This window comes from Cucurbita pepo, chromosome 6 (genome assembly GCF_057944985.1).
Source record: "Cucurbita pepo subsp. pepo isolate OVF chromosome 6, ASM5794498v1, whole genome shotgun sequence".
Lineage (NCBI taxonomy): Eukaryota > Viridiplantae > Streptophyta > Magnoliopsida > Cucurbitales > Cucurbitaceae > Cucurbita > Cucurbita pepo.
Window position 1 is genome coordinate 9,675,959 of NC_141803.1, and position 27,010 is coordinate 9,702,968.

General features: G+C 36.1%; 2 protein-coding genes across 2 annotated transcripts; both read left to right on the top strand.

Moving 5' to 3' along the window:
* Nucleotides 1–6,920: 6,920 nt before the first annotated feature.
* LOC147792285 (uncharacterized) lies at nucleotides 6,921–10,013 on the top strand. Its single transcript, XM_087124835.1, has 5 exons — nucleotides 6,921–7,056; nucleotides 7,309–7,792; nucleotides 7,836–8,385; nucleotides 8,871–8,925; nucleotides 9,574–10,013. The coding sequence occupies exons 1-5, from the start codon at nucleotides 6,921–6,923 to the stop codon at nucleotides 10,011–10,013; spliced, it is 1,665 nt and encodes a 554-aa protein (XP_086980961.1).
* Nucleotides 10,014–24,766: 14,753 nt separating this feature from the next.
* LOC147792286 (uncharacterized) lies at nucleotides 24,767–25,950 on the top strand. The gene is made up of 3 exons (XM_087124836.1): nucleotides 24,767–24,931; nucleotides 25,376–25,590; nucleotides 25,686–25,950. Exons 1-3 carry the CDS (start codon nucleotides 24,767–24,769, stop codon nucleotides 25,948–25,950), a joined length of 645 nt encoding a protein of 214 aa, XP_086980962.1.
* Nucleotides 25,951–27,010: the final 1,060 nt, after the last annotated feature.

Genomic DNA, 27,010 nt, shown 5'->3' on the forward strand with positions numbered 1-27,010 from the left:
ACATGCTATGCAACGAGCACAAACTTTATGAACATCATGTCCCATTTTAGGCCAAAAAAAATGTTCAGAGAGCATATCATAAGTTTTAGAAACTCCATGGTGTGCCATTAAACCACATCCATGAGCTTCCCTCACAAGTAGCTCACATATGGAACAAGATGGTATGCAAAGTTTGCCTTTTCGGAACAAAAATCCATCTAACAACAAGTAATTATCCACAATGAGTCCTTTTTCACAAGATTCAACAAAATGAGAAAAGAACATGTCATGTTGATACAAATCCTTTATGTGTTCAAAACCCAACAACCTAGCATTCAAAGTATTGAGGAGGACATACCTTCGTGATAAAGCATCTGCAACAATGTTCTCCTTACCTTATTTATATCTTGTGACATAAGGGAATGTTTCAATAAATTCTAACCACTTAGCATGTCGTCTGTTGAGTTTATTTTGTACTCTCAAATGCTTTAAACTTTCATGATCCGTATGAATAATGAACTCCTTAGGCCAAAGATAATGTTGCCAGGTTTGCAATGCACGAACCAAACCATAAAGCTCTTTGTCATAAGTTGGATACCTCAAAGATGCACCAGTCAACTTCTCACTAAAGAACATTAAAGGTCTTTGATTTTGTATTAATACAGCACCTATCTCTACTCCACTAGCATCACATTCAATTTCAAAAGTAGACTCAAAATTAGGTAATGCAAGTAAAGGAGCAGAACTCAATTTTTCTTTCAAAGTATTAAAAGCAAGTTCTTGGTCTTTTTCCCATATAAAGGATACATTTTTCTTAACAAGTTCATTCAAGGATGAAGCAATTGTACTAAAATTCTTAATGAACCTACGGTAGAAACTTGCAAGACCATGAAAACTTCTTACCTCACTTACATTTTTAGGTGTAGGCCACTCTTTTATAGCCTTCACTTTCTACTCATCAACCTCAACACCATTAGATGAAACTACAAACCCATGAAAGTTAACTTTTTCCATGCAAAAGCTACATTTCTTTAAATTTACATACAAACATTCATTTCTTAAAGTAGTCAAAACATTGCGTACATGGGCAATATGATCATCTAAAGGTTTAGAGTAAACAAGGATGTCATCGAGATAAACAACCACAAACTTACCTAAGTATTCTCGTAAGACATGGTTCATTAGTCTCATGAATGTACTAGGTGCATTAGTTAATACAAAAGGAATAACCAACCATTCATAAAGACCATACTTGGTTTTAAAAGTTGTTTTCCACTCATCCCTAATATGCATGCGAATTTGATGATAACCCGATTTTAAATCAATCTTAGTAAAAAGACTACATCCATGCAATTCATCAAGCATATCATCTAATCTAGGAATTGGATGCCTATACTTTATAGTTATCTTGTTTATAGCCCTACAATCAACACACATACGCCAAGAACCATCTTTCTTAGGTACAAGAATAACTGGAACAGAACATGGACTCAAACTTTGACGTACATACCCTTTAGCAAGGAGTTCATTTACTTGCCTTTGTATCTCTTCAGCCTCCTTTGGATTAGTCCTATATGCTGGTCGGTTTGGAATGGGCGCACCAGGAATGAAGTCAATCTTGTGTTCAATCCCTCTAAGTGGTGGCAAACTACTAGGCATCTCCTCAGAAAATAAATCTTCAAACTCTTGCAAAAGCACAACAAAATCACTAGGCAAAGAAGGGTTAAGCATGTTAGTAAAGTAACAAGACCCCTTGCATATAAGTACAAGAATAGTCTGGTTAGAGAGCAAAACATTCCTAACCTCACTTGATCTAACATACAAAGCTTACTGATTTGGCTTTTCTCTCTTTTTTTTCTCTAGGCTAAGTGTTACTCTCTTTCTTTTCACTCAAGCTCATTTTTTCACTTGATTCTTTTTCAATCTCTGCTTTTGCATCAGCCTCTTGCCTTTTCTTTTCAACTTTGCAATGATCAATAAATACATCTTTTCGAGACAATGGAACAAGAATAGTTTTTCTACCATTGTGAGTAAAAGAGTATCGATTTGCATACCCATCATACATTACCCAACGATCAAATTGCCATGGCCTCCCCAGTAGTAAATCTCCAACATGCATGGATACAACATCACATAAAACATCATGAACATATTTTCCAATAGTAAATGAAACAATAGTTTGTTGAGTTACCCGTACTTCCCCACAATCATTCAACCATTGAATCTTGTAGGGTCTTGGATGTGGTTGTGTCTTTAAATTAAGTCTTTTGACCAGAATAGAACTCACAACATTGGTGCAACTACCGCTATCAATGACAACACTACAAGGTACAGATTGAACAAGACAACGAGTTTGAAACAAGTTCTCTCTTTGGTCTAGGTCGTCCTCCTTAATGTGGGTGTTTAGAGCTCGTCGAGTAACCAAAGATATATGTGTAGGGTCCTCTTCGCTAAACTCCTCACTCTCATCAGTTTCCTCATTTATGTCGTCATGTGCCTCGTCATCCGTAACAATTTCTCCCTCCTTGATGGTCATAATTCTTGCATTTGGGCAATCTCTACTATAGTGTCCTACCCCTTGACATCTCCAACGCTTTAAATCCCTATTTCGAACATTAGACTTTTCTACTTTTTCTTTCCCTGTTCTAGAACTCTCCCCTATTCTCAAATTTAGCTTGATGCTTCTCATTAATCTCTGGATTTCTATGCTTATAATCAATGTTCTTACTATCTTTTTTCCATGTAGAAGTCGAATTGGGAAAAGTTTTAGAAGAATACCATTGAGACCTTCTTTGGATTTGCCTCTCGATCTTAATTGCAATGTGCAACAACTCCTCAATATTAGAATAAGGCTGTAAATTAGTCTTGTCTGCAATCTATGTGTTTAACCCATTAAGAAACCGCGCCATGAGAGCCTCCATGTCCTCATCAAGATCAAGTCGATCCATCAATGTATCCATCTCCTTGTAATAATCTTCCACAGACTTGCGTCCTTGTTTCAATGCTTGAAGCTTTTGCGCCATGTCCCGTTGAAAATATTGTGGAATAAAACGCTTCCTCATGGACTCTTTGAACTCGTACCATGAATCAATTGGTGCTTCAAGGTTTCTTCTCCTACTTGACATCAATTTATCTCACCAAATTTGAGCATATTGTTTGAATTGAGCAATGCATAACAGTACCTTCTTTTTATCACTAAAATTATGACAGTTGAACACCGACTCCACCGTTTTCTCCCACTGAAGGTACTCCTCTGGATCGGTTTTGCCATAAAACTTTGGAAGTTTTAATTTGATGCTCCCCACGTTACGATCAATTCTATCATTATAAGGAACTCGTTGTTGTAAATTATGATACCTTCTTCCATGGTCTCTCCCTCGCATCAAGCCATGACCAACCGCATGTGGATTATCCTCGTGGTGATCAGAATTGTTGCCCTCATATGTATTGGTTGAGGGTGTAAGTTGTGGAATCCTCTATCGTGCTTGATTTTGAATCTCCAATCTTTCTATTCGATCAGTCAACTCTTCTATTCCTCAAATTAGTCTTTCCATGGTTCGTTGTTGTGCTTCTCTCAATCGTGCATCAATAATGTTAGTATTGTCGTCTGGATTTTCCATGCTACAAAAGAAAGGTAAAAGAAAAAAAAAAGGACCTCACAAGCGCTCCCTCACGTGTATTCACTCGTAAATGTAGTTCACTCGTGTTTAGCACTCAACACTCGAAACAATGTGTCACTCCCTTACAAACTCACCCTCACAATTGAGCACACACAAATCACACTAAAAAAAACAAATTGGGATGTGAGACAAGCTATGTTATAGAGCTAAGTGTAATTCAAAGTGAATAGACAGCACACTCAACACATAAACAAGGGTATTGAAAGAGCAATCCGAATAACGACAAAGAAACAAATTAAAGAAAGAAAATGATTAAGAACTAATTTAGACATAGTAACATATGAGAGTTACATATAATAATCAAGAGGAAAAAAGAAAGACAGTTAACATCAATATGCTTTCTTTCTTTCAATGGTTTTTTTTTTTTTTTCTTATTGTCAAAATCTAATCAATTTACCAACAAGAAAATTGATTTAGAAGATCTTAAAGAAGAATAAAGTGTTGATAAGATCGAGATCTAACACTTTAAAGAACATAAAAAATTGTATATATATATATATATTTTTTTTTTTTTTTTGTTATATATTTTTGTGATAGAATATGAACATTCTACACAAACTGAGAAAAAAAAAATAATAAGAGAATTAAAAGAGATAAGCGCAATGAAACATATATCCGATCTTGAGCCTAAAGCTCTTATACCAAAATGATATGGAAATCAACCCAAGGGAAAGTATGAAACGGATTACCTTGATGATCAAGATCAAGAGTAAAGAAAACTCGTTTCTAAACTCGTGATTCGAATCACTTCACAAGAGGTTTGATCAATAACACTTGAATGACTCTATATGCAAGTTCTAAACACAAGAATTTGCAAAGAAAGTTTAGCTCTCAACAAAGCTAAAATAGAAATTCTATTCTTAATTCCAAAATCTGATGTCTAATCAAAGAAAAGAAGACTTTATATAGCCATCCTTTACAAACCTTAACCTATGTGATACATAACTCCAAAATTAAATGGGCTACTAAATGAGAAATACCCATAACCTCCATATTAAAATGGCTGGTTAATGGTGGAATATAGTAACCTATGTGGGTTACAATATAATCTTAACTCCTATATTTAAAACTAGCTTAAATATGACAACAAATAGTTAAACTATAATTAAATAATACAAATAATAAAATGTGCTTATTAGTCATCCTTGGACTATTTGATAAATTCAACGGAGTTCATTAAATGCAACTTAAAGTGCATTTAATTCATCTCTGTCTTGAAGCTCAACTTTGCATAACATATAAGGGAGGTCTCCAACGTCTTCTAGAATTTCCATTGATGAGCTCACCATAGCTTGAATATAACTGTATAAGGTTTGTTGTAGCTTCCTGGCTCTCGTCCTTGTAATTGGACCTTGAGGTATGGAAATTCCTTGGTCGTGGTTCATATCAGTTTGTGAAGCTGGTGAAAAAGGAAAATCATTGTCACAAAATTTAATATCACGACTGATAAATTTTTTTTTAGATTGCATGTCACACAACTTGTAACCTTCGTGACCACAAGGATATCCTACGAAAACACAAGGAATTGCCCGAGGTTCAAATTTTTGCTTAGGGTGTATAACAGTTGCATAACACTTACAACCAAAAACTTTAAGATGGTGAAATTTAGGTGGTCGTTTGTAGAGTGCTTCAAAGGGTGTCTTGTTAGATAACAATGGTGATGGTGTTCTATTTATAAGATAAACAGTAGTTAAAATGGTGTACTATGTGGAGTTCTTAAAATGCGCTCTACCTAACTTTAACTCGGCCTTATATTTCTTATGTAGTTGGGGTTATGAGTCGATACATGCAAAGTCCAAAGAAGCCTCATTTAGATGCAACTCGATGGATCTTGAGATATGTCAAAGGTACAATCGACTATAGTCTTTTTGATCGAATATCTCAAGGCAAGAACACTTGTTTGAGATTCGAATCACTCCACAAGCAAGATCGATCATGTCTAGCTTGAATGATTCTTGTTGATCAAATATCTCAAACACTTGTTTGAGATTCGAATCACTCCACAAGCAAGATTGATCGTGTCGAGATTGAATGATTCTACATGCAACCTAAACTACATAGAATTGCAAAGAAACTTAGTCATTGGCTAAAGAAAAGTACAAATGCTTCTTTTACTATATTTTCCAAGTCTACTTACAAATACAACAAACATGGCTTTATATAGCCTCAAAATGAAACTGGAACTATTAAAGGCATTCCAAGAGTTGTAACATTCATACTTAATGGCCATAATTAACCATTATGTAATTGTAACCTAATGAAAATAATAACCTCTTAAATACATTAATGAAATACAATAACTCTAAATTGTAATCCACCCAAAATTTATAACATGAAACTTCATTCTTTTTCAATGTAGCATGAATTGAAATATCTTTTGATAATTTCAACAATATTTTCTTCACATCTTCATTGAAGCATATTGTATGATTGATGTCTCTTGGTTCATATCAGGTTGTCTCTTTGATCATCAACATCATTCTCCGTAACTTGAGTTTTAAGAAGTCTTCTTGTAATAAGTGCCAAATGAATACCATTGATATGATAAGGAATCAACTACAAGGGAAATAAGATTCGGATTACCTTGTTGATCGAATATCTCAAGGCAAGAACATTGTTTGAGATTCGAATCACTCCACAAACAAGATCGATCATGTCTAGCTTGAATGATTCTTGTTGATCAAATATCTCAACGCAAGAACACTTGTTTGAGATTCGAATCACTCCACAAGCAAGATTGATCATGTCGAGCTTGAATGATTCTACATGCAACCTAAACTACATAGAATTGCAAAGAAACTTAGCCATTGGCTAAAGAAAAGCACAAATGCTTCTTTTACTATATTTTCCAAGTCTTCTTACCAATACAACATACATGGCTTTATATAGCCTCAAAATGAAACTATTAAAGACATTCCAAGAGTGGTAACATTCATACTTTATGGCTATAATTAGCCATTATGTAAATGTAACCTAAAATTGTCTTAAAATACAATAACTCTAAATTACTCCAAATTGTAACCCACCCAAAATTTACAACAATCAAACTTCATTCTTCTTCAATGTAGCATGAATTGAAACAACTTTTGATAACTTTGACAACCTTTTCTTCACATCTTCATTGAAGCATATTGTATGATTGATGTCTCTTGGTTCATATCAGCCTACCTTTGTGTGTATAAACACGAGTGTCCCTGAGTGTAAAATCAGTGAGTTGAGCGTGTGACGTCCTAAACATATTCCACTACTGTTTGTACAATCATGAACTTTGATGGAGGAAATGGAGGGGAGATCAATGAAGCTAGGTTGAAAGAAGCACAGGTCGGAACAGTTACTCGTTGGAAACAAGTTATTAGTACATTGACAGACCGCATGGAGCGAATTGAAATAGCCTTAGGTAATCTTCAAGGGAGTACTCTTGAATGAAAGAGTTGAAAATGAAGAAGATGACAATGTCACCCTTTTAGCGGGACATAGTCCTAGGGGAGGGAGAGATGTCGGTCGAGGGAGAGGAAGAGTCAAAAGAAGGGGTAGAGAAATTTTAGCACAAAAAAGAATTGAGAGGGGTACCAGTATGAGAGAGAAAAAGAAAAAGGAGTCGGGGGAGTAAAGCTAAAAATTCCAACTTTCTTTGGGAGATTTGATCCAGAGGAGTATTTGCAATATGAGAGCAAAATTGAGCATGTCTTCGATTGCAACAATTTCAGTGAAGAAAGAAATTTGAAGCTTGATGTGGCTGAATTTTGTGATTACGCCATTATATGGTGGACATCTTTGAAATCAGAGTGGCGGAGAAATTATGAAGAACCAATTGAAACGTGGGAGGAATTGAATACATTAATGAGAAAAAGGTACATTCCTAAGCATTATTCTCGAGTACTCAAGCAAAAACTCTATACTTTACAACAGGGATCCAAAAGTGTTGAAGAATATTACAAAGAAATGGAGAGCCTTATGAATAGAGCATGTATTGATGAAGATGAGGAAGATACAATGGCTAGATTTCTTAGTGGGTTAAACCGACAACTTGCTCATCAAGTGGATAGGCAAGCGTACTTTGATATGCAAGAATTGTTACACCTTGCTGTCAAAATCGAAGGGCAACTAGCTTGGGAGAAGGAGAACTCCAAGAGGTATGGTATTTCAAAGTCTACTACTTTCAAAACTTGGAAAAAGAATGCAAATATTGAAAAGATTGATTTCAAAGTTGGAGGCAAGTATGATCTTGACAAAAAGAACAAAGCTGAGACCTCCAAAGGGTAAAGAGAAAGCGGAGGAATATGAAGAGATTCGAGAAAGAAATAGAGACATCAAATGTTGGAAATGTCAAGGAATTGGTCATCTTAGTCGTGATTGTCCTAACAAGAGAGTCATGATCATCAAGAATGGACAAGTTGTCACAGATAATGAGGAAAGTTACCATGATGAGCTAGTTGAAGAGGAAATCCAGGAGAATGAGGAGGAACTAGAAGATGGGAGTCATTTGGTACTTGTAACCAGAAGACTTCTTAAAACTCAAGTTACAGAGAATGATGTTGATGATAAAAGAGACAACCTATTTCACACAAGGTGTTTGGTCAAGGGGACTCCATGTAGTCTTGTAATTGATAGTGGAAGCTGCACCAATGTCGTAAGTACAATGTTGATCAAAAGGTTGCTAATTCCAACCCAATACCATCCTAAACCTTACAAGCTTCGATGGCTCAATGGCAGTGGAACAATGAAGGTAACTTCTCAAGCTTTAATATCTTTTACTTTAGGAAAATATAAACATGAAGTTCTTTGTGATGTTTTACCAATGCATGCTGGAGACATATTGCTTGGCCGACCATGGCAATTTGACAGGAGGGTTATGTATGATGGCTATTTGAAACGGTATTCTTTAGTAAAGGATGGTAGAAAAAACACTCTTGTACCTTTGAGTTCTGCAAATGTATTTGCTGATCAATTAAAGTTGGAAGAAAAAATGAAAGAGTTTGAGGAAAAAGAGTTGAGTGAAAAAATAGAGAAAAGTGAACGAGAAAACCATAGTGAAAAAAAGAATGAAATTGGAAAAAAAGGAAAGAATGTGAGTTGTTTGGCTACAGTTGGAGAGGTTAGAAGGGCAATGATCTCACAAAAAACCATTTTGTACTTGTGTACAAGGAAGGATGTTTGGTCTCTAACGATAATAATTTGTCTTTGCCTAGTATGTTTCAATCTCTTTTACAGGAATTTGATGACGTATTCCAAGATGAAGTCCCTAAAGAACTACCTCCCATTAGAGGTATTGAACATAAAATAGACTTCATTCCAGGGGTAGTAATTCCTAATAGGCTAGCTTATAGAGCCAACCCAATTGAGACTAAAGAAATTCGAAGGCAAGTAGTGGAGATTATGGAGAAGGGCTATATAGGAGAGAGTTGGAGTCCATGTTCTGTACCAGTCTTATTGATGCCGAAGAAAGATGGAACGTGGCGCATGTGCGTGGATTGTAGAGCCATCAACAAAATCACGGTAAAGTATCGACATCCTATTCCTAGGCTAGACGATATGCTTGATGAATTGCATGGTTCATGCTTATTTACAAAGATTGACTTGAAAACTGGATATCATCAAATTAGAATGCATGTAGGAGACGAATGGAAAACCGCGTTCAAAACTAAGTTTGGATTGTATGAATGGCTTCTTATGCCTTTTGGGTTAACTAATGCTCCTAGTACATTTATGCGCTTAATGAATCAGGTTTTGAGAGAATATTTAGGAAAGCATGTTGTTGTGTATTTTGATGATATTTTAATTTATTCAAAGACCTTTCATGAGCATGTGGAGCATGTTAAGTTAGTTTTGATTACACTTAGAAAAGAGAAACTTTATGCTAATTTTAATAAGTGTAGTTTTTGCATGGAAAAAGTTAACTTTCTTGGCTTCATAGTTGGTAAAAATGGAGTAGAAGTAGATGAAGAGAAAGTTAAAGCAATCAGGGATTGGCCAACACCACAAAATGCAAGTGGCGTTCGTAGTTTTCATGGGTTAGCTAGCTTCTACAGGAGATTTATAAAAGATTTTAGCACCATAGCTGCACCATTGAATGACTTAGTGAAAAAGAATGTTGTTTTTAAATGGGGAGATAGGCAAGAGAATGCATTTAATGAGCTTAAGAATAAATTAACCAATGCACCATTACTTGTCTTGCCTAACTTCGATAAAACTTTTGAAATTGAGTGTGATGCAAGTGGGTTGGGCATAGGTGCTGTTTTGATGCAAGATGGCAAACCCGTAATGTATTTTAGTGAAAAACTAAATGGGGCAGCATTGAACTATCCTACCTATGATAAAGAATTGTTTGCTTTAGTTCGCACATTGCAGGTGTGACAACACTACTTATGCCCTAGAGAATTTGTGATCCACTCTGATCATGAAAGATTGAAGTATCTTAAGGGTCAACGCAAACTGAACCGTAGGCATGCAAATTGGGTGGAGTTTATTGAGACATTTCCGTATGTCATCAAATATAAGCAAGGTAAGGATAATGTGGTAGCTGATGCATTATCTAGAAGGTACAATCTTTTTACTTCTCTCAATGAAAAAATTCTTGGATTTGAGCATATTAAAGAATTATATCGAGATGACCACGACTTTGGAATTATTTATGCATCTTCTCTTACAAAAATAGCTGTAGATGATTATTATGTGTTTCATGAATTCTTATTTAAGAAAAGTAAGCTTTGTATTCCTAAATGCTCTATCAGATATTTGTTTGTAAAAGAAGCACATGGTGGTGGCTTAATGGGACATTTTGGGATTAATAAAACTTATAACATGTTGCATGAACACTTCTTTTGGCCGAAAATGAAGCATGATGTTCATAAATTTTGTAGTCAATGCTTTAAATGCAAAGAAGCTAAATCTAGATCACAACCAAATGGATTGTACACTCCTTTGAATGTACCTAATGAACTTTGGACTAATATATCTATGAATTTTGTTCTTGGTTTACGACACACTAAAAAGGGTAAAGATAGTATTTTTGTTGTGGTAGACAGATTTAGTAAGATGGCTCATTTTATTGCATGTAACAAGACGGACGATGCAAAACATGTTGCTGACTTATTTTGTAGGGAAGTAGTTTACGGATTTAATACACTTAATGTGCTTCCTATTCCTACTAATTTCCTTCTAATATTTTTGTGAGTGAAGCATGCAGATTTGATCAAAACATTTTAAAAAGAGGTGACGGAAAGAAGGTGATGATTTTTTCTGATTCGAGGACGAATCCTTCTGAAGAGGGGGAAGATGATAAGAATCACGGTATTCCAAATGGACCTATTGCCAAGAAGATTAAAAAATGTCATGAAGATTCAAAAACATTTCAGAAGGAGGTGACGGAAAGAAGGTGATGATGATAAGAATCACGGTGTTCCAAATGGACTGGGAAGATGATAAGAATCACGATGTTCCAAATGGACCTATTGCCAAGAAGATTCAAAAAATGTCATGAAGATTCAAAAAAATATGTCAACAACAAAATTCAAACCTACGCAAGGAAAGCTAAATTGATTTTAAACCTATTGCATTAGCCACTCAAACACATCAACATTTGTTAGAAAAAATTATGTTTCATTTCATAAATAATGTAAAATTCAAATGGTCAATTTGACTTATTCTTTGTGGAGATTAAAGAGGATCAGGAATAAATCCCGTCCACAAACATCTCGAATAAATCCTGTCCACAAATGTCTTTTGTCAGGAGACTATAAATACCCACAATATGTTATGTAAAATTCAGATTGGTGGATGAATGTAATTCAGATCTCAAATTGATACGTTTTTCTTAGAAATCCGAGCATCATATTTGTCATTTCTAAGTTTCAAGCAATTCTTGTGGTCGAATTGCACCCGAGCCATTCAATCAAGCCTTGATCAAGTTAGATTGAGGAGTGAATCAATTTAGAACAAGGTTTCCAAATCTTGCTTCTAGATCTTCGATCGTAAGAGGTAATCTAATTCTAGCCTTATCTCTTGGTTGATCCAAATTTCGTATAAGGAGGTGTTAATTACTTTGATTCAAGGATTCTTGAGTCAACATAAGCTTGGATCATTGGGCTGAGGATTAGGGTTGCCTTATCAATTTGATGCGAAGATTGTTCAATCTGCAGATGTCTGAAGATGGACCTGTTGCTGATCATATAAATGAATTCAATATGATCATAAGTCAACTGAGTTCGGTGAAAATTAATTTCGAAGATGAAATTAAAGCATTAATTTTGATGTCATTCTTACCTGAGTCATGGGATACTGTTGCTGTCGCAATCAGTAGTTCCTGAGAATCTGATAAACTGAAGTTTGGTGAAATTCGAGATGTAGTTCTCAGGAAAAGTATTCGCAAACGGGAAACTGGAGATTCATCAGGCAATGTTCTCAGTGTTGATCGAAGCGGAAGAAGAAAATCAAAGAGCTCAAACAAACATGGGCGATCAAAATCAAAGAACCGAGAAAAATCTCCAAATAGACCAAACGTAACGTGTTGGAATTGTGGAGAAAAAGGTCACTTTCGGACAGGTTGTACAAGACCAAAGAGGAAGCAGAATCACAAATCTGGAGATGATGATGATTCTATAAATTCCGCAGAAGACATTGGAGATGCTCTAATCCCCAACGTGAACAGTTCGATTGAATCCTGGATTTTGGATTCAGGTGCGTCTTTTCATACGTCTCCAAATAAAGAGTTGTTCCGAAATTTCAAGTCTGAAAATTTCGAGAAGGTGTATCTTGCCGACAACAAAGATTTGTAGATTAAAGGAAAAGGAGATGTCTGCATAAAAACTCCGGCAGGAAATCAGTGGACATTAAGGGATGTCAGATATATTCCTGGTCTTAAAAAGAACCTGATCTCTATTAGTCAGTTGGACAGCACAGGTTATGCAAAAAAGTTAGGGAAGAGTTAGTGGAAGATTATGAAGGGTGCTACGGTGGTAGCACGTGGCTCAAAATCTGAAACCTTATACACCACTGCAGGGTGTATGAACATAGTTGTTGTTGCTGAGTGTGCTTCCAATTCAAGTCTACGGCACAACAGACTTGAACATGTGAGCGCGAAAGGAATGAAGAGGCTGGCTGCGAAAGAAGTTTTAGAAGGTCTAAAATCTGTTGATGTGGGTCGTTGTGAAAACTACGTTATGAGCAAACAAAAACAAGTTAGCTTCACAAGAACCGCCAGAGAATTGAAGAAAGTATGGTTGGAAATGGGAACCATATGTGGAGCAAGGTTCGACGAAGCAAGTGGGAGTTGAGCTTGAGTTGCAGGAAAACCCACTTAGTGATCTGTAACAAATACTCATGAAACTCCTGAGACTACTGCTGAGGAACCAGATGTGAAGCAAGGTTCCAAGACAACAAAGCAAGTGGGAGTTGAGGTTGAGTTGCGGAGAAAATCACCTAGTTATCTTGTAGCAGATACTTAACAAACTCCTGAGGTTGTTGCAGAGGAACCAGTAGTAAAGCAAGTGACACCTGAATCGGTGTTGAAAAGATCATCCTGTACTATCAGAGTACCAGATATGTATGTATCTTCATTACACTATCTGTTTTTGATGAAAGGGAACCAGAGCCCTTTGATGAGGCCCTACAGTTGGAGGATACAACCAAGTAGAAGCAAGCCATGGATGATGGGACGTCTAGGCTTCAAAAATGCGTTGTACTGAGGCTGAGTACGTGGCAATAGCTGAAGATGGAAAGAAGACGATATGGATGACTGACTATCTGGAAGAATGGGCAAGAAGTAGCACGAAGATATTCTTTATAGAGATAGTCAGAGTGTCATACAGTTGGCGAAAGAACCCAGTCTATCATTTAAAGAGAAAACACAGAAGACGATACCATTTCACTTGCAGGTTAGTGAAAGATGGTGATGTGTTTGGAGAAGATAGAGGGTGCAAAGAATCTAGCAAACATGTTGACAAAATGTGTTGATGTTGGAATATTGAGGTTGTGCAAAGCCTCAATTGATATGGTGCCATGAAGATGCTCATGGTCGTTTGAGAATGAAATTCCTGGTTGGCTAGATTAATCTCCAAGTGGGAGAATTGTTAGGTTATGGAGCCTGCTTCTTATTTATAGCTTGGTCAACGGTTATATCCGGTAAAGCTATATCCGGTAAAGCTATATATGGTAAATAGCTATATATAGTAGATGGTTAAATCTGAGAATGGTCGTGAAGATCAAACACAACAATTCCAGATTTATATGTTTTAGGGAAAAATGAGAATTGAAATTTATTTGATCTTCAAATAAATGTGAGAATGGTCTAATGATAAGGATTTATTAAGAACAATATGATAAGGATTTTTTTTTTTCCTTTCAATATCTATATATGATCTTTCACAGAACACTAGGAACAAAGTAGAAAGATAATGAAGAACGTTGGAAATGACAGTAAGAAAATAAATGACAGATTTAAAGAAACGGTAAACAATAGCAGAAATTAAAGATAAAATCAATTCTAGAGTCGGCCACAAAGATGCAACCTACGCTCTGATACTAGACTGATAAGGCAACCCTAATCCTCAGCCCAACGATCGAAGCTTTTGTTGAAGCAAGAACCTTTGAATCAAAGTAATTAACACCTCCTTATAGGAAATTTGGATCAACCAAGAGATAAGGCTAGAATTAGATTACCTCTTAGGATCGAAGATCTATAAGCAAGATTTGGAAACCTTGTTCTAAATTGAGTCACTCCACAATCTAACTTGATCAAGACTTGATTGAATGGCTCGGGTGCAATTCTACCACAATAATTGCTTGAAACTCAGAAATGGCAAATATGATGCTCGGATTTCTAAGGGAAACGTCTCAATTTGAGATCTGAATTACATTCAACCACCAATCTAAATTTTACATAACATATTGTGGGTATTTATAGTCTCCTGACAAAAGACGTTTATTGACGGGATTTATTCGAGATGTTTGTGGACGGGATTTATTCCCGATCCCCTTTAATCTCCCCGAAGAATAAGTCAAATTAATCATTTGACTTATACATAATTTATGAAATTAAACATAGATTTTTTTTAACAAATGTTGATGTGTTTGAGTGGCTAATGCGACAGGTTTGAAATCAATTGAGCTTTTTGCGTGGAGGTTCGATTTTTTGAATCTTCTTGGCAATAGTAGGTCCATTTGGAACACCGTGATTCTTATCAACATGGGTCATCAAATTTAATTTAATGGGCCATGTGCATGAGTGACACATGTCATGTTGGGTCGTTAGATTTAATGGACCAAAGGGTCGACGGATCCTTTCTTCTTCGACCGATTTCATATGCGATTTTCAACAATTTTCTCTCTTCTTCCCACGACATTTCTGACATTTGGTTCCATTGATGTTGATACCGGGTTGCAATTTTCCATCTTGTACTTCTTCAAAATCTCCTTTGCATATTTCTCCTGTGATATAAAACTACATGTTTCTCCTTGTTTAACCTCCAAACCGAGGAAAAACTTCAACAAGCCCAAGTCTGTCATCTCAAATTCTCGTGTCAGCTTTTGAACTCTTCTATCATTTCATCATTGTTGCCTGAGAAGATGAGGTCATCGACATAAAGATCGACAAGTATCACATTACCTCCACTCTTCTTTGTATAAAGTGAATGTTCGTGGGGGCATTGCTTGTACCCATTCTCCTTGAAGTATGTATCGATACCAATATTCCATGCTCACGGTGCTTGTTTCAACCCATAAAGCGCCTTCTTCAGTTTTAGTACCTTCTTCTCTTCTCCAATTTTCATGTTTCGGGGAGGTTGTTCGAGGTATACTTCTTCTTCAAGCACACCATTCAAGAATGGTGACTTGACATCCATTTGAACAATCAGCCATTTGAATTGAGCTGCTTGGAAAATTAGCAATCGGATTGTCTCCATTCTAGCGACGGGAGCAAACACTTCGGCATAGTCGATTCCCGCCTTTTGCTTGTATCTCTTCGCAACAAGTCGCGCCTTGTACCGCTCAATCTCCCCCTAAGCATTCATTTTTTTCTCGAATACCCACTTCACACCTATGGGCTAACTTCCTTCCGGTAATTCTGTCATTTCTCATGTGTTGTTGCGATGAGTCGCTTTAATCTCCTCATCCATAGTAGTTTGCCACTTCGTGTCTCGTACCGCCTCTTTGAAGCTGATATTTTTAGCACTTGCCAGAAGACATACAAGGTGTACCTCATTTGTTGAGTCATACAAATCTCGCAAACATCGCATTTTGGGTTGTCGTGGTTCATCTTCATCATTGGAAATTCTAAGTCTGTTGGTGCACTTGTTGGTGCAGCGACTGATGATTCTCCAACTTCGATATTGACTTCCGTCGAATTGTTCCAGTCCCATTCGCTTGCTTCATTTACTCGCACATCTCGAATCACTATCACCATCCTGCTAATCGAGTCAAGTAGTTTGTATCCTTTTGTCTTCTCATCATATCCAATAAAGATATACCTTTTGCTTTTGTCTTCAAGCTTCATTCTTTGTTGATCCGTATGTTAGCATAAGCCACACTACCGAATACTTTGAGATGAGAGATTGTAGGCTTTTGTCCGCTCCAAGCCTCTTGTGGTGTTTGATCATCTAACTTTGCACGTGGACATCGATTCTGTACGTACATGGTGCATTGACTGAGAGAATCGACGAGCTCATCGACTGAGAACTTCGCTAAGTCCTTTGACTCTTCTATGGCACATACAACATTCTCAAAGTTGTTGGTTAACGACCTCAAGATCTTCTCCACAACTCGCATCTTGGGTAACATTTCTCCATTTCGATTTAGTTGATTTGCCACGGTCTTTACGCGCGTAATGTAGTCAGATACATTTTCTAACTCCTTCATCTTCATTCTCTCCAACATGCCATGCAGAGTTTGGAGACGCACTTGCTTAACTCAGTCGGTTCCTTTGAACACTTTTTCTAAAGTGTCCCACGCTTCTTTTGAAGTAGTTGCCCTGACAATCTTCTCAAAGCCTGACTCGTCAACAGCCCGGAACAGTATGTATAATGCTGCCTTATCCTTTGATCGTAATTCTTTTAACGCCTTGTTTTGCTTTGCCGTATAACCCGTGGTATCCTTTGGTTCTTCGAAACCTTCGTCGATCACCTCCCATGCGTCTTGAGAACCGAGAATAGGTTTCATTTGGATGCTCCAATTCTCTTAGTTCATCTTCGTTAATCGTGGTAGCGACATTTGTCCCATCATATTCACCATTGGCTCTGATACCAATATAAAGAAAATAAACACTCTCTCTGATACCAATTTTTTTAAAGTAAGACTCGCTCTGATACCAATTTGTTGAAAATAACACTCACGAAACTGTGAGGGAGATGTCAAGAGGGGAGAGACAAGGAGACAAGGAATTCTGAAAAAACTGTTTTTCTATTACACTGTACTTAAATGAGACAACTCTGCTTTCTCTACTTGCTCTTCTTACTCTGCATTTTACAATGGGAAAACAACCTAATTTATAGGTTTTCTAAAGGCTAAAATTGGTCATCCCATATGCTATCATTTCTAACCCACTATCTATGAAAGTGATTGGCCTTTCATTTTCCTTTTGGCCTTTTCCTTAAGCGACTCAATTGCAGAACTTACTAAATTAACAAAAAAAAAAAAAAAAAAAAAAAAAAAAAATTAGAACTACCTTTTTCATTTAAGTTTATTCAAAACATATTTATATTAATATCATTTTCGTGTTGTTAGGGTTGTGTCTTATGTAGATCTAACCACATGATGCAATATGACACTTATCATCATATAGCATGCTCAATATGGAAAACATCATCATGTTAAGGTAAACGTAACACAATCGTCAGACTCATCATATTGCCATAAAGTTCATCAAGCATATCAAGTATGTCATTCATCGAAATATATATATACTGCGCATATCATCAAACATCATAACTCATACATCCTCATAACTCTTACATTATCATAACTCATACATCATCATACACTCATACATCATTATGTACTAGTATTCGACATCATATGATACAACTCATACATCATCTTAACTCATACATCATCATATACTAACATACGGCATCGTACGACACAACTCCTACATCATCATAACTCAAACAAGTTTTAGCCTATCTTATAGTAAGACCACTTACTTGGTTGGCCTTAGCCGAAGTACTCCCTAATTTAATTAACGTAAGCTCCCGTTCCTCGAGAGCTGCTCCAAAGGTTGTTGAGAGTTGACTCCTATTAGAACGTTCATCTTCTTTACGTTAATAACAAACATATCTATCATAAATTAATATAAATTTAGAGATAGGGTGATATACTTACCTTATTTACCTTCCAAAAGGTCAAAAATTTGTTCAAAATGGTCGAAAACCTAGGAAACGATATATTACATGTCTATACCAAGCTAAAGGACGCATTTGCATGCGCAACGCGTGTCGTTGTAGGGGAGGATGCCCGTGTCAGTTGGCGTTCCGGGTCGAGGCACGGACTCCAGGTCGTGTCCTCAGGTGCGGGTCGTGAGGCTGGGCCGCGAGGGAACGCGTGTTGGGCTGTCTGTTTACTAGGCCGAAGGGCCGTTAATTTATTGCGCGACACGTTTCGCCTTTGAGAGGCGATGCGTCGTGGACTACGAAACGGACACGCGTGTTGGGTCGTCGAATTTAATGGGCCGAAGGGGTATATCTATATGTGTGTGGTGTATGCATGAATGACACATGGGTCATCGAATTTAATTTAATGGGCCATGTGCATGAGTGACACATGTCATGTTGGGCCGTCAGATTTAATGGACCGAAGGGATATGGGTCGTTTGCATGAGTGACACATATCGTGTTGGGCCGTCGAATTTAATGTTTTGCGGGTATCCAGTTTTGGTCCGACAGATCCTTTCTTCTTCAACCGATTTCAGATGCGATTTTCAACGATTTTCTCTCTTCTTCCCGCGATGTTTCCGACATCGTTTCTCTTTCTTTTGAAAAAAAACATTATGATATGATATATTTATGTAATTTGAATGATAGATGTGATTGACATGCAAAACGACGAACTAGCATGAAATACAACCTCGACGTATGTAGAAAGATATGATAAATGATATGATAAACGGTATGTGAAATGATATGAAAAACGATATGATTTGTACAGAACACTAGCGGGGTTGTATTAAATGATAATGAAAATTGAAAAATATTGGGACCTCATGCATTATTGTGTGCTCATGCATTGGGGGATACCCTTTACCCTTCACGATAATACGGACGTGTACGTTACGAGGCAGGAAAACAATCATTATGGTTATCATAATGCTATGATGACCAAGCAGAAAAACGTTCATTATGTTTATCATAATGTTGCGACGGTCAGGCAGGAAAACGAACATTGTGTTTAACCTAATGCTGTCGTGACAGTTACTAATTCTTACGAGTGTCCGGCCTAAATAGCTCTAGAATATGCTCACACAACAAGGAAAGTGGCCCAGTGGTGTGCGAACTGACTGGTTAGTCCATACTCGCACGTATCAACTGTGTGTAGAGTATATGATACATATCTAAGTTACCGATTAGGATAGTACCGTACGAAAATAGACTGAATGGATAGGTCCTGTCATTACATTTGCATGTTCTTGCATTTAAACCCCCATAGTGGGGTCAATAACTGAATATTTATTTAAATACTAAGTCACGTGGAACTTCTGTTTCAGGTTAAGGAAAGACATTATGGTAGGGCTGACAACGGCGTCGCAACTCGAGACCATGACACATGCATTGGGTAGTCGTATTTATTTTCTTAGACTTTGGCTAGCTAGAACATGATGTTTTTAATTTAAACGTTTATTTAGTCTTTTGTTGTGTCGTCTTTTAAAGGTGATTTCAAAACACGTAAGTCCATGGCTGCATTCAATGTTAATGATATGTATATAGTGGCGACCTTAAATTAACTAGAAAAATTTTGGTCGGTATAGTTTTAATAGACAACATCTATTTATCATGCATTTTCTAAGCATTCTGTAACGACCCGAAATTTTCTACTTAATTTAAGGTTGCTACTGTATACATATCATAAACATTGAATGTGGAAATACTTCATTTAAACTTTCATAAAACATAACCTTCAGCTTAAAACACAGCCATGGATGTACGTGTTTTGAAAACACTTTTAAAAACGACACAACAAAAGACAAAATAAAATAAATAAACGTTTAAATTAAAAGCATCCTAATCTAGCTAAGTCTAAGAAAATAATACGACCACCCTATGCATGTGTCATGGTCTCGAGTTGCGATGTTGTCGTCAGCCGTACAGGAATGTCTTGCCTTAACCTGAAATAGAGGTAGCACGTTACTTGAGTATTTTTAGAAATACTCAGTAAGTGACTCCACTATCGGGGTTAAATGCATGACAATGGTGAGACTTATCATATCAGTCTCTTTTCCTACGACACTATCCTAATAGGCAACTTGGATGTGTACCATATACTCTACCTACAACCCATACTTGTGAGTATGGGCACACCGACATTTCACACACCGCTGGACCCCTTTTCTTGTCAGCCTGCTTGCTCTGGTAGCTCCCCATGCCGGACATCCATTAGAATTAGTAACCGTCACGGCAGCATTATGTAAAACATAATGTTACTTCACCTGCATAGTGGTGTACGCGTTCGTACCCTGGTGGTGGAATAGGTGTATCCCCCAAGGCACGAGCACACATAATGCATGAGGTACCAATATTTTTCCATTGTCATTATTATTTAATATAACGTCGCTAGCGTTTCGTAAATATCATATCACTTTTCAATTCTCGTATCATACATAACTCTAACAGGGTTATATTTCATGCAATTTATCGTGATTTCATGTCATTCATATCATGTTGTATACATAAAATTTAAAAGACATAACGTAACGTTCCAAACTTTTAACATAACATCTCCTCATATACATCTCATACCATAACATATCGCATCACAGTATATCATATCATAAACATGTTAATTTATCACACATCTCCTACCATAACATATTTCATATCACTTTCATATCCAATCACAACAACAGAACTGAGGAAGGGGAGGACTACGCAGTATGGCCACTGCAACTTGTAGCTCCACCAAGTGGGGAGGAAGGGTTTAGTGGGAATTCCTCATATAAAGCCCTCTCTCAAGTTTAGGCATGAGTGTCCCAACTAGACCAAATCCAGTAACATCTCTCGAAACGCCTCCATTGGGTCTAGGAATTCATAGGCGTGTACCAACTGGCCCTAATCCAGCAACATCTCCTAAAAGTCCATTAAATTTATTATGAGGCCTCGTGATAGTAGCAAGCTTAATTAGGGTCTCTAAAGATGTATTATAATGAGGTCATTAATTTTCTGTCTTCTATCGAATGAGATTATCCACCTTTATGACAACGGACTCTAATAATCGGCGTGAAAGAGAATAATTTAGTCTTAGAATCTTTTTAATCTAAAACTTTGATAATAAGATTTTTTTACCTTTTACTCAAAAGCTCTTGTTACCCATGAACACAATTTTTATTTCTACATCACTCGTTAACATTTTATAATTTAACAATCATGGACATAAATACGAAAGTTTCTATAAAATTTATGCGACTTTGAATATTTTCAAAAGATGTAATACATGTTAATTAGTGAGACTTTAGTCATTCAGCTAAAATTTAATGGTCAACTAATTTGAATAATTTTAAATATGACAGCCTATAAATTACAATTTCTGAGATATTGGGACCTAATTTTTATTTTACATTCATATATAACTAATATATAATTTTTATATTGTATCATTATAGACATTTTAAATTAAATACGAAAAGAATTATCGATACAAACAAAATTAAATACGATAGATTTACTATTTTAAGTCTATTGATAAGATAAAAAGATGATAAACATATCAATTACTTTTAAATTAGATAAATAATTGTGTACAAATTCGAACTTGAAACTGATGTCATGGGCTCACATAGATTGACTTGGATTTCAATGGAAAGAATCGAATTTTCATTAAGGATAAATTCGTTACATCAGCCTAAGCTAATCAGTTAAGTGGCTTTACTATCAGCATGATTATATTTGATGTTGATACGTGTCATGTGGTTTTGCACGCGTCATATATTTTGATATGTGCAAATTGTTTATGGATCGATATGCTTATGATTTGATATGTATATGTTATAATACGTGAATTGTATGATAATACTTATGGTACGATGTATTCAATGATATGTTTGAGATAGGATATGAGAAGGATGTTTGTAATGATAGAAGTAAGGTATGTTCATGAAACGTTAAGGTTAGGTTACGTATCGAAGTGTTATGAATATAAGAGATTGATAAAATCGATATTTGATACATAGCCTTTCTCCATGAGCTCCTCCACTTGCCTTTGAATTTCTTTTGTCTCGGTTGGATTGACTCGATAAGCTGGCTTATAAGGAATGACAATCCTTGGAATAAAGTATATTTTATGTTCGGTACCTTTAATGGGAGGTATTTCTTTATCTTGAAACATGTCTTCAAATTCCTGTAAAAGAGATTGAAAAACATTAGGCAAAGCCTAGTTGTTATAGTTAAAGACCAAAAATCCTCCATTGTACATAAGTACAAAGATTGATTTTTGTGAAAACCTTCTCACCTCTCGAACGGTAACCAAATAACTATCTCTCTTTCTTTTTTCTTCAATTTCATCTCTTTTATCATTCTTCTTTTTTTCTCTTTGATTTTTCTCTACTTTTCCACTCAATTCTTGTTTTTCTTTTAACTCTTTTTCCTCAAACTCTTTCTTTCTTTCCTCCAACTTTAATTTATCAGCAAATACATTTGCAGAACTCAAAGGTACAAGAGTGGTTTTTCTACCATCTTTTACAAAAGAATACCTATTCAAATAGCCATCATACATAACCTTCCTGTCAAATTGCCATGGTCGGCCAAGCAATATGTCTCCAGCATGCATTGGCAACACATCACAAAGAACTTCATATTTATATTTTCTCAAAGTAAAAGATATTAAAGCTTGGGAAATTACCTTCATTGCTCCACTATCATTGAGCCATTGGAGCTTGTAAGGTTTCGGATGATCTTGAGTTGAAATTTGCAACCTTTTGATCAACATAGTACTTACTACATTGGTGCAACTTCCACTATCAATGATAAGACTACAAGCAGTCCCCTTGACTAAACACTGCGTGTGAAATAGGTTGTGTCTTTGATCATCAACATCATTCTCCATAACTTGAGTTTTAAGAAGTCTTCTTGTAATAAGTGCCAAATGAATACCATCTTCCAGTTTCTCCTCATTCTTCTGGACTTCTTCATCTAGATCATTGATCTCCCCTTCATTTTCCTCGTCTTGGTTCATGATTGTACAAACAGTAGTGAAATATGTTTAGGACCTCAGACACTCAACTCACTGATTTTACACTCAGGGACACTCGTGTTTATACACACAAAGTTAGGTTGTTTGGGAAAGTGACTAAATTATGATCAAGGTATTAATATATGGGTAAAGCAATTCTGATGGTAGCAAGCTATTCAAGGCAATCAAGATAAGTTAATTATGAAATAACAACAAAATAAAACAAGGAATGAACAAATAAATAAGGGACAAAGAATGGTTGTAAAAATCGAACACAACAATTCTAGATTTATATGCTTTAGGAAAAAATGAGAATTGAAATTTATTTGATCTTCAAAGAAACGTGCAAATGATCTAATGATAAGAATTTATTAAGAACAATATGATAAGGATTTTTTTTTCTTTCAAGATCTAAATATGATCTTTAACAACGTATCAAAAACATTTATTTATTTCAATATTAAAATCAAACTTTGAAATTTATGGATAGATGAATTTTTTACCTGGTCAGTTGTAGCAAATATCATAATTATCGGTTTTATAGTTGAACATACAGACATTTTTCTCACTCATATGCCACGAACATAGACTACTTTCACAATTATCTCTATCTCTCTTATCTATGTAGACAATGAAGTAATGAAACGAGCCAGGCCATTGGAAGGAACAGTAAAACAATGTCGTGCCCCATAAGTTTGGACGAAAACTGAAGTCGTAGCTAGCCCAAGGGGTCAGCTTGTGGACTCCCAAGTCATCATTGCCAGATTTGCAGCCAACATTGAGCTGATTTTTAGATTTTAGACCATTTGTTATCTTGACCAAAATTTTTGGGTTTTGGATGAATGATCCTTACATGGTAGTCAATTGGTTAGCAAAGAACAAAGAAATTAAGAGAGAAAGTGCAAGTGTTGAAAATAAACTCATATTCTTGAAATGGGAGAGAAAAAGAGATGGGTATGAACAAGTCTGTGCTTGATTTGTTTCACTTTTTATAGTTGAAAAAGAGTGTAATGGAAGAAAAGAGTTGATTGGTAATAACCCAAACATATATAAATAAACGAACCTATTTGTTTCTATTTCTAATTCTTTCTTTTCTTTTTGTATATGGTTTTGTGATAAGTAGTTTGTTGAGTATTCTAGGGCTGGAGTTGTGTGAGAGTTGGTAAGGGAAGGAATTAGTTATTATTAATTAATTCTTTTTAATTTTTTTTATTAGTGTTACATTGTTTATAATAAAAATAGAAGGGTGGTATTTTTTAAATTAAAAAATATATGATTGGAACTCATTAATTTTGAATTAAAAATGTAAAAGTATAATATAGAAATTAATTTTTATAGGAAATAGACATAATTCCTAATTAAAGTAAAAAAAAAAAAAAACCAACAAAAAAACATATTTAATTCCAAATTCATGACTCTAAGATATGCATACCACCATACTGAGCACAAGTGTCAAAAGTAAACAAGAGAGGGGTCTGTCTTCCATTCCTTCCCATGGCCTTAGGCCCTTGCTTTGCCCGGGCAGGGTGGATGCATGGTACTTTCCCACGCATGGCCAACATGCGTGACTGTGGGCCCACCAGGCGAGCTCGCATGCGAACTCCCTGGGCCTAGCTTGGTCGGATACGTATGACATACAATATCGGACACCACAGAAACAAGGAGGGCTTGCATGATATCATAGCGAACATAATATCGAATGTACGCGTCCGTACCATCATTAGTGTAACGGGAAGAGTCTGAAGATGAACGACTATAATAGTATGAAGATGAACGACAAGAAGAGTCTGAAGATGAACGACAAGATGCTTTGGTTGATGATGCACCTATCAGAGGAGGAGCTTTCGATGATCGAGAAAAACAGAACCAGGGAGTTGGTTGATCGACCTCTAAAAAGAAAGATCATCGGAGTAAGATAGGTGGTGTTCAGGAAAAAGCTTGGAGTTCACAACATCTAAACAAGGAAGGTTAAAGATCACGTGGTTTGTTTAGATTGCTGTCAATTAGTGTTTTATTAAATCTCCTTATAGCTAGGAGTTGATTTAGTTTTTGATTTGTTTACATGTTTGTTACCCGATTTTCAGCCGATTTTAAGTAGATTTTCTAAATATCTTTTTGTATTCTCTCTGTATATTAAGCATTCTTGTTCTTCATAATAAAATCTTCTTATCAACTCTTCAATTACTCACTTTTTTCACTAACACAAATTGTTTGATTCTTATTGGGTAGATATTTGTGCATTTGAAACAATTACAACAAGATGAGAACCTCCCAACCAATGCAATATCATATAATTTTCCAAGCTCCCTCATTGATGGTCACTATCCTTTCTTGTCGTGATTGCTTATGGGCAGACTGCATCTGGAACTCCCATCCTAGGCAAAGGCACCGTTATCTGTCAGTATCCAGAGGACCCAACTATGGCCTTCGGATATCTTTCCCTTGCGTTTTTTCTTGCTTCTTCAATTGCAGGATACTTCTCTTTGTTCTATCCTTACGAACGAAAATCCATTCCTCGAGGTGCCTTTTTTAAGAGCACAATTTTCTCTACTTTCTTCAACATTGCCCTGTAACTTCTCTTTCCAAATCACATCCTTTACTCTTAACTGTTACCTAAAAAGTGATTTGGAAACGTCGTCAATCAAGCTACCTCTGTGTTTGCAGGTTCACTATTGGATTGGCTATAACTTTGCTCGTATGGCCTACGGTCACCGAGCAAATTCACTTGACTCGCAACGTCCATCCCAATCTTGAGACAGCATGCCCGACCGCTATGACTGGTCTTCGGGGTGGGGATGCATTTCTATCCCTTGATTCATCCCTCTTCTGGTTGGTTGCCCTAATGTTGGCTGGAAATGCTCGAGAGGACTACTTTGATGAAATAGAGGAAAACGGAGACAGTGCTGAGGCTCTTAAGAACAGCGCATGAATTTCTTTCTTCGGGGAGAATAATAATAATTGACTATTAAGTAAGGACTCAATTGTGAATATGGTATTCCAAGGAATGTTCATAAGTAAAATTATAGCATAATTGTACGAGTTTTTATTTTCACTTTTGATTAACAAATGACAACATTTTTCATTTTCAACCTCGACATAACTCAAACTCAACTCTTTTAGAGTAGTGGTAACCTACAATAGTTGTAAAAAAAGAGATTATTTGGTAGTTTTGAACCGAGTAATATGGCATAAATTAATATGTAGCACTTTCCTTAAGGTCTGGATCTAAAATTCACATAGTCAATTGTACTCGAGTGTAAGGAGAACACCCACTAATGCAAACCCAGTAAGTGACCTTACTAACGGTTTGGTTAAAAGTTGATGTCCGTACCATGACATGTGCCTCGTGGTTCTATATGTGATATATGCTTGATACGTGTGAAATGTTTACGGAACAATGTGACTATGGTGTCTGTATGAAACGATATGACTAAGATATCTTTATGAAATGATATGACTGGGATATGTTTATGAAACGATATGACTAGGATACGTTTAGGAAACGACACGACAAGGATATGTTTATGAAACAATATGGCTAGAATATGTTTATGAAACGATAAGACTAGGATACATTTAGAAAATGACATGACTATGATACGTTTATGAAACGATATGATTAGGATATGTGTATGAAATGGTATGACTAAGATGTGTTTATGAAATGAGATGACGATGATATATTTATGAAATGATATGATAAGACTATGTCTATGAAATGACATGACTATGATACGTTTATGAAATGATATGACCATGATATGTTTATGAAAGAATATGACTAGGTTATGTTTATGTAACGATATGACTGTGCTGTGTTTACAAAACAATATGACTATGATATGCTTACGAGATGATAAGTCCATGATATGTTCGTGATACAACGTGACTATGAGATGATACGTGAATGTTATGACACGTGATATGATGACGTACTAATGATATGATAAATGTTATTGTATAACATGTTTGGCGATATAGTACATGAT

What these genes read in the sequence shown, in the direction of transcription:
- LOC147792285 (XM_087124835.1), top strand. Translation starts at nt 6,921, where the DNA reads ATGAACTTTGATGGAGGAAATGGAGGGGAGATCAATGAAGCTAGGTTG. An exon ending in ATGGCAGTGGAACAATGAAG is followed by an intron (nt 8,386 to 8,870) that starts GTAACTTCTCAA and finishes TCTCTTTTACAG; the next exon opens with GAATTTGATGACGTATTCCA. An exon ending in AGAACTACCTCCCATTAGAG is followed by an intron (nt 8,926 to 9,573) that starts GTATTGAACATA and finishes TTGGCTTCATAG; the next exon opens with TTGGTAAAAATGGAGTAGAA.
- LOC147792286 (XM_087124836.1), top strand. Translation starts at nt 24,767, where the DNA reads ATGAACGACTATAATAGTATGAAGATGAACGACAAGAAGAGTCTGAAG. An exon ending in TAAAAAGAAAGATCATCGGA is followed by an intron (nt 24,932 to 25,375) that starts GTAAGATAGGTG and finishes GCTTATGGGCAG; the next exon opens with ACTGCATCTGGAACTCCCAT. An exon ending in ACTTTCTTCAACATTGCCCT is followed by an intron (nt 25,591 to 25,685) that starts GTAACTTCTCTT and finishes CTGTGTTTGCAG; the next exon opens with GTTCACTATTGGATTGGCTA.